This window comes from Cotesia typhae, unplaced genomic scaffold (assembly GCF_013202065.1).
Source record: "Cotesia typhae breed Kobodo isofemale line unplaced genomic scaffold, CoteBio_Ctyphae contig_59, whole genome shotgun sequence".
NCBI lineage: Eukaryota > Metazoa > Arthropoda > Insecta > Hymenoptera > Braconidae > Cotesia > Cotesia typhae.
The window spans coordinates 796,344-812,108 of NW_027423761.1; the positions used below are offsets into that span (position 1 = coordinate 796,344).

At 34.2% G+C, this 15,765-nt stretch overlaps 2 protein-coding genes across 3 annotated transcripts; one reads left to right on the forward strand and one right to left on the reverse strand.

Annotated features, from left to right (window-relative positions):
- The first annotated feature begins 1,808 nt into the window (after nt 1-1,808).
- LOC141532198 (uncharacterized) lies at nt 1,809-5,140 on the forward strand. The gene is made up of 4 exons (XM_074250426.1): nt 1,809-1,985; nt 3,574-3,732; nt 3,864-4,117; nt 4,245-5,140. Exons 1-4 carry the CDS (start codon nt 1,964-1,966, stop codon nt 5,013-5,015), a joined length of 1,206 nt encoding a protein of 401 aa, XP_074106527.1. The 5' UTR covers nt 1,809-1,963; the 3' UTR covers nt 5,016-5,140.
- Nucleotides 5,141-5,270: 130 nt separating this feature from the next.
- On the reverse strand, nt 5,271-7,540 carry LOC141532197 (uncharacterized). Of its 2 annotated transcripts, none has more exons than XM_074250425.1 (2): nt 7,372-7,540; nt 5,271-6,705 (listed from the first exon to the last, which is right to left on the reverse strand). In XM_074250425.1, the coding sequence occupies exon 2, from the start codon at nt 6,673-6,675 to the stop codon at nt 5,443-5,445; it is 1,233 nt and encodes a 410-aa protein (XP_074106526.1). In that variant the 5' UTR covers nt 6,676-6,705; nt 7,372-7,540; the 3' UTR covers nt 5,271-5,442. The 2 variants fall into 2 exon arrangements, with proteins under 2 accessions (XP_074106526.1, XP_074106525.1); XM_074250424.1 differs by having other exon boundaries at nt 5,271-6,748.
- Between the last annotated feature and the right edge of the window lie 8,225 nt (nt 7,541-15,765).

Here is a 15,765-nt window from a genome sequence, read left to right on the forward strand (position 1 = left end):
TTACTGGTTGTGCCAGGACTCTCCTGCTGCATGGCGCGAAACACTCGATGAGGTCAGATGAGATTTGTGATCCTATCCTGGTTGCTGTCTATAAAGGCCACCTGGGAATGGCAACCCTGCTTTTCGAACACGGTGGGGACCTCAACAGCCGGTTCACCAACAACTTCTTCGGACTCTTCAAGACCTCGCTGCATCCTGATGCCTGGAAGAACCAAGGTCTTCCGTTGCTACACTTTGCAACCCTCATAAAGTCCTGGAGTATGGTGGCATTCTTGTGGATTCGTGGTGCGAACACTGAAATCAAGACCAAGAGTGGAAAATCGACATTAATGCAAGCCGTCGATGCCGAAAACTATGAAATGGTCAGGCTTTTGATGGTGATATGAAGCCATCTTAATTTTGGTGAGTTTGAGAATTTGAAATTTGTGATATTATTTTAAGTCATTTTGTATGAAAATTGAATAAATTATATTTATAACTTTAAAAGATTTTGTATTTCTTTTTTTTTTTTTTTTTTTGTATAATTATAATTAGCTATAGGAAAATTTTTTTAGAAGGAAAGGTAAGATTTGAGAGCTGCAAGACACTCAGGTAGTCGCAATAATGACAAGCAATCGATTTTTTAAATAAAAAAAATTATCCGCAATCATCATCAACTATTTTCATATTTTGCATCGACTGACAAAGACTTGACTCATAAGTTAGCAGAAATTAAATAATAAAATCGATTTTCAAGGCTCAGCTAATTCTTATTCCCCTTGATGTCTTTCGGAGTTAACGGTTTTAACGGATAAAAGACGATCGCTCCCTTATTCTATAAAAGACAGAGCACTGGCTAATGGTATTCGTCTTTAAGCTCGCGGAGGAAGGAGACGGGTACAAAGAAGAGGATGATGAAAGAGGTGAGTGCAGAAGATGGTAGAGGTGAACCAAGAAATTGAGAATAGCATACGTAAAATGAATTGCCCATTATTTTAACGAATATTTTACCTTTTTTTCCTATCCAGAGTAATCTGCTAGCGCTGCCTATTGCCTTTATATTTTTTATGCTCTTTTTCAATTTAACCACCCTGATAAGTTCGAGAACGAAAGACGCCTCTGTTAAGTCATCAACTCCCCAGATTCACATAAAATTTGTATTACCATACAAGAGTAAGAGTTACTAGGTGAGTAGATAGTTGGGAAGAATTAATTATTTTCAGGGGAATTTAAATCGTAAAAAAAAAAAAAAAAAAAATTAAAAATTACTTTTTTCATGAATTTTTTTTTTTTTTTTTTTTAATAAAATAATTTAAAAAAATTTTTTCTACTAATATTTTCAAATAAATCTTGTAAGAAGACACTTTAGTCATCAAAATTAATAATAGAAAATTATTAAAAATAAAAAAAAATTAATGAATGAAAACTTTTTTTTGCAAAAAATTTATCTTGAAAAAACACTTAATTATTTCAAGGTTAGTAAACACATAATTAGAAAAGAATAATAAGGAAAATAATCAATATTGATAAACATTACGTCAGCTTATTCTTATCAAGTATTACAAAAAAAATGGATAAATATAAATAGAATTAAATTGTTGCAATGACAGAAGCGATTGAGCGAAAAATTAATAAAGTAATTATTAAAACTTACGTGGATAAAAATAAAATGTTATGTAACTGATAAACTAATTGTTTCCGCGTTGATGCTGATTATTAATAAATAGGGATCACGGAAACATCCACGATAATTGATGGTTTGAAATGAATTGAGCCTTGTGTGATGTGTATATGTATGCAGAGGGAAAGAAAGAGGGATAGAGACATTGCAAAAATAAGTATGACAATATATTGCACTTATAAAGTGAGAAGCAAGTGCATTGATTATCATCGTCTCCTTGAATGGCCAACACTTTAATAAGGCAATCGCAAAGTTTATCGGAATAGTTCCTCGTTGGCCTAGGCCTAGTGCACTACTGTTCAAATGGAGCGCAGAAGTGTGTCAGGTACTATTATTGTTTGAAAGAAAAAAAATTTTTTTTTAATGATTTTTATGAAAATTATTGGAAAGTTTCGAAGAATTTTTCTTCGATTTGGGAAATTTTTCGAACTTAAAAACTGAAGTGATGTTTCGGGAAAATTTAAGGATGGTGTGATCGTAAAAATTTTTTTTTTTCATGAAAAAAATTAAGTAAAATTTCAAATTTTTGTTGAGTTTTAAAAGCTTAAAAAGTGTTTGAAAATATGTGCGAAATTTATAATATTTTTTTTTTTTTTTATTTAAAAATGCTTTTTTCAAAACAAAACGCTCGTTTTTACCATCAACAGCTGATTTTAACTGAATTGAAATGATGGAAGTTATTTCTAATGTCTATAATTATTATTATTCATCGTATTCAATGACAGAAGTTTTTTTTGGGATTTATTAAATTTTTTTCTCACGTAAAAAAAAAAATATATTTTAAAAAATAATATTTTTCTATTTTTGCGACTAAATTCTGGTCAAACACCTGGTTAATTTTTCTTTAATTATAAATAAATTAATCTTGAGGCTCAGTTGCTTTTAATTTAATAGTTTAATAAAAATTTAGTAAGCTAAATAAAAAAAAAAAAAAAAGAAAAAAAAAACTGAGCACAATAATACACTTAAATATTAAAAATATTAATTGGTGTACGGCGGACTCGAACCCGGTCCAATGTTTTGGTAAGCAACAGCCGGATCCAATAGGCTACTGCGCGCAAAACAAAATTTTCAATTACAAATTTAATAACAATTTTTTGGTAAAAGCTTCTCAGAATAATTTTATTTAAAAAATTATTTTTCTCTATTTAATTATTAAAAAATTTCAAAAATCAAAAACAACAATTTTTAAAATTAAGATCCTTTAATGAATTTTAAGTCAATAATATTGTACGTGACTCACAATTTTTTTTTCTATATAGAATTAAACACCAAATGATCAATGCGTCATAAAGTACACCTGACTAACAAGAATGATTATTGATATTTTTTTAACACTAACAGATGAATTTTTCCGATATTAATAAGCGATAAAAAAGTTTCCTTGATCATGACTCGCAAGTAATTAAATGCAGTAATAAATTACAATTAATAATAATTGTAAGGCATCATAGAGATTGCGAGAACCAATAAATTGATGTCATTGACGGAAGATCAAGGTTGAGAAAAATTACCGCTTTGAGAAGCATTCGTGCAAGGACGGCGACAACTTATATAATTGAAGTTGCACTTACTCACCTATTTCCCGTATCTGACACGTTCTGATCTGTGATTATACCGAGCAATCATTTTCTTTTTAACAAAACTTGCAATAGACAAGGTTAAATAAATAACCGTCTATCTTATTGACTTTGCTGACGACATATAAGTACTTTGGCAGGACCAAAAGAGCGTAAAAAAATTTTTTTTCAACATACGTCTTTTTGGCTTAAGGAAAAAAAATGATTTTCAAGTTTTTAATAATGAGTTACTTGATATCTTCAAATATATATTTTTTTATGCGAGTTATCAGTAGCAATCAGCAAGATTGATGTTACTTTTATTTTATTTGTTTATTTGATGATTTGTTTTAGAAGCCAAAGAATTTTTCCAAACTATTTTAAGAAAGCATGAGAACGACCCGAAGTTGGAGGTAACTAGTTGCACTGATGAAGCTGGAAGCAAGATTGGAGACAATTATCTGTCAGTTGTTATCCGCACGACTATCAATGGAAAATTCGGAAATGGAAAAAGTTTGTATTTTATGCAAAAAATTGCTAATTATTTTTAAATTTGGAAAATCTAGAAATAAACGCTTTAGATAGTTCATTTATAAAATTATTTATTCGTAGTTTGAAATAAATTATATATATTTATTTTGCAGGTTACAACAAGACAGTAGTAACAAAACACTGCCCCCACTGGCGCCCAACGGCAAAATTGGTCCGCAATGCTGAAGTATTCCAAAACGAGGCTCATGTTTATCAAAATATACTTCCACACTTTAAAAATGTAGCGCCACCGTGCATTTACGCTAGCCTTGATGAGATTGTTATGGATGATCTTCGACTAGAAGGTTATGTTGTGCAACCGAGAAGCAATCTTCTTGACATGGAACACTGCACAGCTGTTGTTCAGGTAACAGAAAAAATTGTTTAACTAACTAAATTTTCCCAAGTTAGAATTTTTATAGGGTGGTGTATAATGATTAATGACGGATATATTTTTATACCGACTTCGTATATAAACGTCAAATTTGTTCCAGAAATTGGCATCGTTCCATGCATCATCTCTGGCCTTGAAACTCAGCAACCCTTCACTCTTCACGGAGCTTATGGCACCTCTGCAAGAAATACTATTCCCGCAAGACGAGACACCTTCCCTCGGACAATCAATCGAAATGAGCATCGACCTGGCAGTAAAGCATCTAAAGTCGCTCGAACAAACTTCCGAGTTAGTCAAAGCCATAGAATTCTTAGATTCCCAACGACCAGCTGTTTTAGAAACAATGAAAGCTCTCACAAAGCCTGCACAAGACAAATACAACCTTATGAGCCACGGAGATTGCTGGAACAACAACATATTGTTCAAGCACGACGCCAGTGGGCGTGTATGCGACGTCAAGCTGATTGACTTCCAGATTGTCCGACATGTGTCTCCCGCGATCGACTTCCACTATTTCGTCTATTCGAGTGCTCAGTCGCCGATCATTAATAGTCAATACGACGAGCTGGTCCAGATCTATTACCGGCATTTCACCAAAATTTTGAGAGAGTTACGTGTCAATGACGCTGACGTCCAAGCGCTCTCGTTGGACTGGTTCAGGAACCAGCTCAAACATCATGCGCCGTACGGATTGTTCACCAGCGCTTGGTTGGTCAATGCGGTTCTTGCCGAAGATGAGGATCTCATCAACATGGATGACCTTGATATGGAGTTCTTCCAAAATCGCCAGGAAGATATGGTTCCGATCAAAGCAAACAAAGCGCACAGAATCAAGTGCATTGTTCTGCATTACATGCGAACTTATGTGTAAATATTTAGGGTGGAGGAAATTTTACCGGTGGAAAGTATTTTTTTTTAGGTTTTTAATTGTTTAATTTATATTTTGCAATTTGTAAATATAGTTAAAGAAAATAAAATGGGTATTTTATCTGAAAATTCTTTAAGTGGATTTCTTTAGAAGAACTTTAGTAGAAGTTTTTCTAATTTAGTTTTCAAATTATTATTTATTCTTTTTAGATAAATTAACTAAATTGTATAATTTAATCAAATAAATTGTAATTTTTACAAAAAAAAATTTATTAATTTATTAATTCAAAAATTCAGTATAAGAATTGTATTTTAAAAAAATACGTACATAGTATAAAAATAAAAAAATACATTTCATTGAAAAATGATCAAGGATTATTAGTTAAAAATACACTGTCACAGTTCGCCATCTAGCGGCACATTAAAAAAACTCAACCACGGAATTTCTTTAGCCGATAAAACAGCATGCGTCCATACAGCGGATACTCTTCCAAAGACTCCATAGATTTCTTAACATCAATTTTTTTCATCCGCTTCTTCGCGACTTTTCCAAACAACACATCAAAGAGCGTAACATTACTGCCTTCCAACTTTGTGTTCTTCAACTCTTCTAGTTCAGCCTCACACTCCTGCCTTAGATCAGCGAACTCCGGGTCTTGAACGGCTTGGAGGTTCTTTGCACAAACTTCTTGGCCAGCAGCCACCAACTTAACGACGTGTTTCTTGACCAGTATCTTGTTGTCACTAAGATCGAAGGTCCTGGTCATCTCAATCGGCAGCTTGTTGTTGTCCGATAGACTGTTGATGTCACTACCAGCATCCAGCAGCTCTTGGATGACAGGGCCATTATTCGCTCTGACCATAACCGCGAAGGCGAGCGTTGAGCAGGCTAGATCTCCCAAGGGTGCTGTGAGGTCTACGTCGAATCTCTCCAGCAAGTGCTTCAGGATCTGGACGTTACCTGTGCAGACGACCTCGTTGATGATCGACTTGCGACCGTTCCACTTTGACTCAGGTATCAACAGCTCAACACGAGCACCGTGATCCAGCAGAAGCTTCATGATCTCCAGCTTCCCACTTGAAGCTGCTACCGTCACTGGAGTATCCTGTTCGCTGTCCTCAGCTTTGACGTCAGCACCGTTCTCTACCAGCAGCTTCACCATGTCTTCTGATCCGCCTATCACGGCTTCCATCAACGGAGTAGTTTCGCAGTGGCTGCCGTGTCCTGGCATGTTGACGTCGGCTCCCTTCTCCACTAGGAACTTGGCTATCTCGTAGTAGCCTTTCTCCACAGCAAAGTGCAGCAGTGGTTGGCCTTCATGCTCCACGGAATCAGTGTCATTCACGCTAGCACCGTGTTCAACCAACTTTCGGAGGATACTGAAGTCTTGGTTGCTCAGCGCGCGGTGCACGGCGCTTTCATGGTGCTTGATGAAGAAGCCGCCTTTGTCTGCAAAAACGCTGCTCAGCTTGGGAAGGATCAAGTCCACGCATTCCTCGTCAGCGTTCATCACTGCGGCGTACAACAGGGTGCATGACAGCGGCTTGTGCAGCCCTATGTCGTACTTACGCAGAGCGTAGAAGTCAAAGAAGCGACGGTTCACGAGTTCCGATACTGTGACCACGTTGACGTCGTTCAAACTTAGGTAACGATCTTTACCCATTTTTAAGTTCTTGATATATTTTTGGTCAAACTGAAAAGTTTATTGGTCCAGCCGAATTGAATAAATATTTAATCTAAAATATTAAAATTAATTGTCAAATTTTTTCGACGACTAAACAACGTCTTACTTATTTTCATGATTTTTTTTTTTGCACAAGTTTTTTTTTTAATTAATTCAAGAGTGTTTTTTTATTTGAGAAGCAACAATATTGAGCCAAAAGCACTAAATTGAAGAAAAAAATTTTGAAAATTTTATTTTTTTTTTTCAATACGAAAAATAAAAAGGGAAAAATTACATTGTATGAAATAATTACAGTTTTAGATCGTAATTTTTATAATTTTTGTAAAAATTACATCGCAAAATTTAAGTATTACTATGAAAATTAATATTTAAAGTTTGCATAGAAAAAATGTTATTTAAAATTGAAATTTTGCTGGTTTTAAATTAGAAGCGAAATTATTTACTATTTTTAATGTAATTTTTCCATTTCTTTTTTTTATTTTTTTTTTTTACGTGAATTTTTGTGAGTTATACTAAATAAATAGAAAAATGTTTTGGTTGTTATAACTTTGTTTACAATTTTACTGACAAAGCAAAAATTAATTGAACAAAATTGAAAACATAAAGTGACATTTTCAAATTTATAATCGGCGAATTTACAATTTATTTAGAACGATAAATATTTTTACTACTTACATTTCCGGGTCTAGCAGTGGGAATAATTATTTAGATGATAGACACTAATACAATTAAAAATACTAGCAACACTCAGTTAATTGTAGTGCAATTAAGATTAATTTACTTCAGTGTTTAGTGTTATTTAGTAACAAAGTTAATCACCACGTGCGCCTGTAATTATAGTCGTGTGGAATGTTTTTCGGAACAGCTGAGTACAGTGAGTTGTGCGCATGCGGTTCATGAGCATAGATATGAATTGAAATGGAAGGAATTACTGCTAGTAGTACGCAAGCGGGATTCTGACATTCACAGGAGAAATTTCTATAGAAATCGGCTATGAAGTTTTACAGCTGAAAATAACAAGTTCCAAACAATGCGCGAAGAAAAATATTTACTTTAGCTTAAAAAAAAAAAATTTTTTTTAATTTTATAGAAACTTATAAAATTTTGTAAAATTTTACGATAATGTATAATTAAGTTCGGAAGATTGTTATTTTGAATTTAATAGAACTTTAGGTAATTTAGAGGAATTTTAAAAAATTTTATTCAATAGTCGTACTTCTAACTTTTAAGAACTTAAAAAAATTTGCAAGACTTTTTAATGAATTTAACAAAATTTGATAAAATGATGAAATTTTTAGATTTTATAATCTATTGTGATCATAATTAATATATTAAATTTAATTACTATCAGAACAATAATTTTACAGCCGCCACTTCTTCCAAAAAGGTTTTAAACTTTTTACACGCTTTCTATTAGCTTCACCTGTATGTTTGTTTGTACGTTTGTAACCGACTTCTTTGGGTGCGATTTTGACCCACTTAAAACGGCCAGATTTCGTTCAAACTCTGTAGATGTATCGAGGACCGATGACAATACACTATTTTGACAAAATTATTCCATTTTTCATTTTGCAAAAATGAAAGTGTTAAAAATTTTGATAAATATAAATTAATTATAGTGGAAATAAGAATAAAATATATTTTATTTTAAAAAAAGCGTGGGGGGCATGGTGTCAATAGTTATAAATATTTTATTAACAGATATGAGTAAGCTATAATTTTATTTTTTTAATTTAACCGTGAATCTCAGCAGATTGTTAGCATAGATTTAAAATTTAGTTCACTTTATAGAATTATTGATTGACCAAATTCAAAAAAGAAGGTCAAAATCGAATATCCTTCAATAAATCTCGGACTAATCCCCTGAGTAGCTATCTAACCTATCCGAATTCTAAGCTAAGCTCGGGTAAAACATATCCTGTACCTCAGCGAAATAATAAATAACAACTTAATATTTGATGGTATCCCAGAATTCGCAACAAAAACGAAAGCTCTCGAACAAAAAGAAAGGAAGCCGTCGACAGTACAAAAATATACATCCACCTGAGTTCGTCTCAGCTAAAACTCGTAACGGGTCGTTCATTATGATTTACTACAAACACAGTGGTAATGTCGTTAGAGAGACTCTCGCGTATAAATAATTCGCGTGGCCGGACGCGTACCCCCGCGAGAACCGTGGAACCATGGGTAGCAGAATAAGAGTTGGAAACTGGGAGGAGGGGGAGGGTTTTGCTCGTATAGAGCAAGAGGATGAACAGAGCCGTAGGAGGCTGGGGAGGGTCGCGGATGAGGATGAGGGAAAGGATGAAGAAAACGCGAACTAAGCGGGGGGTGGAGGGAAGGTAGGATTTTTAATGCGGCGTCTCTGGGGGCGACGAGGATTACCGAGGCTAAAAAGGAAGTTTTTAATAATTTTTCATTTTCTCTATATTTATTATCGCACGCTTCCTAACCAGGGTCCTGGTGGTAGTGCCGGGGCGGTGAAGGGCCAGGCGCCACGAATGAGAACTGGGGTGATGGGAAGGAGTGTTAAAAGGAAGAGAATCACGTTGTAGGCCCTGGAACTACTGTACTGCGGGTGGCTATACGAGGAATAGGGGATAAGGCATGAAGGGGCAAAAAGGACGGAGAGACAATGGAGGATCACCCGCGGGGTTGCCCAGACTACTGAGAGAACTCGGTGGATAAATGCGCGATTGTCAGTTGTCGTTGTTAAATTTTAATTCATTCTCATATCTTGTGTCTTTCTTTATGTATATTTTTTCCTCTTCCTTTATCTGGCTCAAGCTCTTACTCTTTCTCGTTGGACGGAGAGCCAAAAAAGAAAATCAAGTGGGAATTTAAATGAAATAAAATAAAAACATATAAAAATAAATGCCGGACCCTCTTCCGATTCACGTACAAAGGCACCTACGCCGCCGGCTCTTGTTAAAGGGGATGAATTATGGCTAGAGGTAATTTTCCGTAGATGGAAAAGGATTCTGATGGAAGCCACGATGGCTTTAGGAAAATCTTTCGATCATTGACGGACTTGGAAAGTAAAGATAATTGTTAAAAAAATTTTATATATTTTATTTATATTAATCCTCAGCAAAAGAGAAAATATAATCCATTGGAATCTAGGACTCGAGGACTCAGAATGGTAAAAAGTAACTAAAGGGTGAGGATTGGAAGCAGCTCCTACTGGTACTGGTATATTAGATTTGCTTCCTAGGACACTTTAATCAGAATGTACCTATGTAAATTTTTGAATACATATCCTCGTCTCCAGCTCGGGCGATATTTGTATAGGTCAGCCAAAGGTATTTTCCTGTGCTGGACCAAAGAGACGTTAAGGGGGATGTGGATCCCTCACCCTTTCCTTGCGCTGATGATATGCGGGCTTCGTATAACGGGATGAATGAAGGTGAGTATAGAGTAACCACGGGCTGTATATGTTTGAATCTATATACATCTAACATGCATCTTTATATAAGTATATGCTCTGCTGTACGACACGTCCGGAGAATTAAAGAATTTGCAATTCTGAATTTCTGGCGATGGAGGAGTATATGCATATACATTATATACGTTATTCTGCATAGCTTTATTCTCAGCGACGTGCTGCCCGAGAAACAAGTGTCCTTCTGTATATCTGTCTCTTTTTATTTCCTTCTCTTTTGCTCTCTAGTTCACATATTGCTAAGATTTTAAAAGGAATATTTATTATTATTATCTTTATTTCTATCAAAATTTTTTAAAAATCCATTAACATTGCTTAAAATTCACTCCATACTTAATTACAAAGCTGTAGAAATTTTTTTGGAATTAGTTTTTAAAGTCACCGCTATGTGGCGCCGTGGTGCTTTTTCTTCTCGCTTGCAGAATTTTTTTTCGAAGTTTTTGTTATTATTTTTATACGAATTGTAAAAAATTTAAATACTTAACTAATTAAAATAAATTTACAGAATTGAACAAAAAAAATGATCCGAAGAATAAAATACTTTCAATAGTATTGTCAAGTTAATTAAATTATAACCAACGACCCAGAAAATAAAGATACTTTTTTATTTATTTTTCTTTCAATTCATCTTCCATTCCCACAATATATATAAGTATCCATGAATAACCATTTGGTATTTCCAATTAACTTTTGCTAATAAGACGCCCCCAATGCGCTGTCCTTTCTGTCCGTAAACCAGAATAAAATGAAAATCAACAAACTGAAATAAAAATCCACCGGAATAAAATGAAATAGAATAATAAACAACACAATAATGACGACGAGGACAGTACAAACCTCATCCGTACCGCCCACGAGGGAAATAAAGAAAAGCACCGTTCAAGTATGACAATCATAGCTATGATTTTATATGATACCATGGCAATTAAAAATAAAAAATAATAATACATCGACCGAACAAAAAGAATAATAAAAGTTCATTTGTGCTTACTATTTTTTTTTTTCTGACCCGTGCATTTAGTATTAATAGAATAGGGGAGTATTATTGTTTTGATATTCATTATTGTGCATAAATTTTGGGATTCATTGCGGAAAATGAATGAAAATAGAGTTTAAGCATTAACAGTAGTTACCGAATGCGTGTAGAATTTTCCAGGTTTGGGTACACCCATTACCAGGAGGAAATGTATTCTATACCAAATATTTAAATTGAATATCATAGAATTGGTAATGTCTGTTATAATTAAATCTTTTACTTACTTTTACTCGAATGTCATGGGAATAAATTTCAATTTTGGCTACAATCGAACTTTATTTTCTTGTAATTACACACTTCAAGATATCAAGAAGTAAAGTGACTGTAGCAAACACACAACTAAGCAACGACTACTGATATTTAAGGATTACTACAGTATAAATATGCTCATTTAATATTTTTAAACTCCAAAAGAGGTTTCAGGATTGGAAGGAATAATTTCCTCGATAGAAGAAATATTCCTTAGGTGTGATCTAAGTTCTATACGGATCCGTCTTTTGATCAGAGTTTTCCGGCAACGTTTCTTGTACTTGTGAAAAAGCAGCTCCAGCCCAAAAGCAACCAGTCCCCATATTGACAGTCCAAAAATGATCATGTAGCTCAATATTAAGGTATCGAAATCAATAAACTCAAAACTAGCACGCTCTTCAATCCGTTTCTTTTCTCTGAGTCTTTTTGAAAAATACTTGATATCTTGATGTATAGTACCATCAGTGTACCCTGCTTCAGTGATCCAAGAACTGGCTCTATCAAGTTTGTCTTTGAGATTCCAATCTTTCCTAACCCAATAAACGAAATACTTTTCAAAAATAACGTCTTTTGATACATGCAACTTCGTTGTTCGCGATGCATACCATAGTTGTAAATACCTGTGAGAAATACAAGCAACCTTAGAGTTAGATAACGCCTCGATGGCGCATTCCTTTAGCTCAGAATGATTAGATTGGTGCAAGTACTGCTTGTCCTCATCAGTAACCCATAAGTTTTTATTCATTATATCTCTCGCTAATAATCCATCGAAGTAAACATGATACTTGTTCTCATAAAGATCTTTTAATGACTCGACGTTGCGCCTCAACGATTCCGCCAGGATAGCAGACACTTGACCTTGGAATTCAGGCATTACGGTAAAGACAAAAATAAATCCGGAGATGTAAATGATCCGCATCGATAAACGGTCCAGAGGCGTGATCAGTCCCATGCCTGCTGTCAGATTCATAACATCTAGGATACCCCGACTGATGTCAAACTTGTTGTTAATTACGATTATCAATCCAATCAACATTAACATGATGATCGTCAAAAACAAAAACTGATAATTGCAAGCAATTTGATTAATCGCCGTCAAATAGTTCGAATTTTTCGTAAGAATAGTGAAACCACCTACAATATACAGTGCTGAAGTATCTATGAGTTTGTAGTTAGTGTCAGCAAACTGGCACCTTTTGCCTCCGAGATCAATTGACTTATCAGCTAATTGTTCGAGATATCCCTTTGAAAGGGATTTATCTTTAATTGAAGAAGAAAAGAACAATGTTTTTGCTTCGGCTTCGATCAGCGATAACATGGTGTAGATTGTAATGGTGTATTTTGGTTTTTTCATCTTAAAATAATTATTTATCTCATGGGACAATTCATCCTGAGTGAATTTTTTGACATTAATAAAACCTGCTAACTTCACCTCATGGCCATTCAATTTTGTAGTCTTATCAAAAGTTAACTGTCTGCAAATATTGCGGTCTGAAAAAAATTTAATCAAATCTTAGTCAAAAATGATGAAAGCTATACCTACTTAGTAAGATTAAAACGACTGATCGCGGTTTGGTATCTGACTTGGTTATTAAAAAAAAATAATAATTAAGCTAATACATAATCAGAGGCGTAGGAAGTCAAGTTTCAATCTTTTCGAGTAACAGCAAATAAAGTATTCGAAACAATTGGTTTACCTTTTGTATATTTCATAGCAAAAAGTGTCGATTTCTTTCCATTATTGCTGAATTCATGGACAAAAAACCATGGTGCTGGAGCCTGGGTTGCAAATGGATTTAACGTGAAAACACTCGTCGTATCTTGATCACTACACAGATAATATACGGCCAATAGATCCTGCTTCCACATAAATTGCAATACTTTCTTAGCATTGAAACACAATAATTTCCTTTCAACGATGAAAAATGGAGACTTGATGGTCTCTCATGGTCAATCACAACCCACGAATTACCACCTGGATCCCAATCATTGCCTAGTAGATCCGCGGAGATAAAAACTGGATTCCAATTACTCTTAAAACACATTTCAGCCAACTCTTTCTGAAGTTGAAAACAAATTCGTCAATCAATGTTAATTATTAAAAGTATTGAATAATTTACCGCGTCGCGATGGAGCTGCGGAGAAATTCCGGTCTGTTGTATAATTTTTATTCCATCATACGACACATTACAGATAAACAAGAGACAACAACACAAAGTAGCTTTCATTACCCACATAATAAAACTATTTAAATCTAGATGACTGATTGTTACACTAAATTTTGCAGTGCGTCGAACATTGAAGCACATCTTCTTGCTTAGGAATAAAAAGCGCAACTGGGTTAGCCACGTCCTAAGCAACGAGGCTTTATTGCCGCAACAAACTCGATCGTAAAAGTGAATTTTTGATGCGAACAAAATGTAGGTAAAATTTTTCCATCTAACTCGAAGCCTGCATGCTTTTTATTGCTCGTTAGCCACTAGCAATTAGCAACGTTGCAGGTAACCATCGACTGATGTACTCAGTGTATTCAAAAAGCTATGATTATTATTTTGACCTGGCAGACTATTTTCACATCGATATAGCGACAGTTTTGATGCACTTGACATTAAAATAAAAGAATATTGCAAAGCTGTCGGTCTATGGTGCCTTAGTTTAAATAAATTAGAATGCTATTGTAGAAAGTAAGAGATTAAAATTTCTAATGCTGCCTCTGTATCTTTCCAATAGAAGTATAACAAATTTTACAATAGTCGCATTGGAATGTTATTCAATTAGTGTGAGTGATGGCCGTGCACAGCGCTAGACTCCGAATTTATCTAAAATATATATATATATATATATATATATATATATATATATATATATATATATATATATATATATTATTATATATTAGCCATATATAATAGCTAAATTTGTCATTAAAGACAAATTTGGGAATTAGGGAAATAAAGGATAAGGGGAAAGGGGAGGACTTTGGTAGTAGTTTACTTCGGATAGCGTAGAGGGAGAGTCCCCGGGCTGCCAACCAAAGAGTTCTGGGTTCGATTCCCGGATAGGACGAAAAATTTCGATTTCTTTTTTCGGTTACTGTAAAAGTAGCAATTAGCCCAACCTCCTATCTCTTTTTCTCCCTAAAACTTCTTTTAAAAAAACCGACTAACAATTTTTACAATAGTTGAATTGTAAAGTTCACAAACACATATTGTATAATTAGCTGTATAGTATTGGACTTTTTGAGTCTCTCGTTGGTCTTGTTTGTTGGATAAAATTTCCAATAGTAGATCGTAAAAATTACTAAATGAGAAGTATAGTCCATTACTATTTTATAAAATAAAAATTACGATAGTAAAATAGTAAAAATTCCTTCAATTTTCTTTCCGTGGATAATTTAAAAAATTAAAAACTGAAAATATCTCCATATTGATCAACATGCACATTTCTGTGTACCAAACTTTATCTTTATTTAAGTAATTCTATTTACAAGAGTCCATCTATTGACGTATTCAATATAAATTCTCCCGAGAAGTAGATGGAACGTAAGAAATAATTAACTAGAATCTTATTAAGCACTAGTAAAACCGGAGGTTCCAGGTAGTTGATTTGCATCAGAGAACTTTATTCCGAACTAAATTATTAGTAAGTCTAAATAAAAAAGGGAAAAAAGTGAAATATGTAGATGAGGATAAATATTTAAATAACTTAGTTATTATGAATGTAGGCGGCTATATATAGAGGAAGGCAATCACATCCCGTCGTTTGGTAACTGATGAAACGTAGTACCGTGGTATTAATCAGGGCTTTATGAGTCCTGAAATATTGCGCTCGGATGTCGTGCGATACACACCGGTATATTATATATAGAGGACAGAAAGCTCGAACGAGGGGTGACGATAAAGCGAAGAGCAAAGTGACTCCGAGCTGAGTGAGAGTGAGAGTATAAGAGCAGATCCGGTACATCGACGATGTTAACTGGGGCCAGGTTCCAAGTATGAGTGAAATAGTAAATGAGAAATTGGTATAAGAGATAAAATAAGCACCAAAGAGCCAGTCGGAGTAGTTCGACCATCATAGGAACCAAGACATCAATGTCAATAATAATTCATTGATTACTTAATTCACTGTTTCCATGACAACCGACTTCCCTTGGCACTTTGTGTTCTCTTTTACTCTACGTTACAAGCTATTGCGTTTTATGAATTTCTTCATCAATATTTAAGATATTTCCGTCATCTGACGATGCTTTGATCAGATTGGATTCAAGCTTTTGGGCTTAGTAGAGACAAAAATCAATTAATAAAAATTTTAGTAAAAATTAGAAAAATTGCAACTAATATTA

Coding starts and splice junctions, on each gene's coding strand:
- LOC141532198 (XM_074250426.1), top strand. CDS start 1,964: ATGGAGCGCAGAAGTGTGTCAG. Junction 1,986..3,573: donor GGAGCGCAGAAGTGTGTCAG/GTACTATTATTG, acceptor GATTTGTTTTAG/AAGCCAAAGAATTTTTCCAA. Junction 3,733..3,863: donor AAAATTCGGAAATGGAAAAA/GTTTGTATTTTA, acceptor TTTATTTTGCAG/GTTACAACAAGACAGTAGTA.
- LOC141532197 (XM_074250425.1), bottom strand. CDS start 6,675: ATGGGTAAAGATCGTTACCTAAGTTTGAACGACGTCAACGTGGTCACA.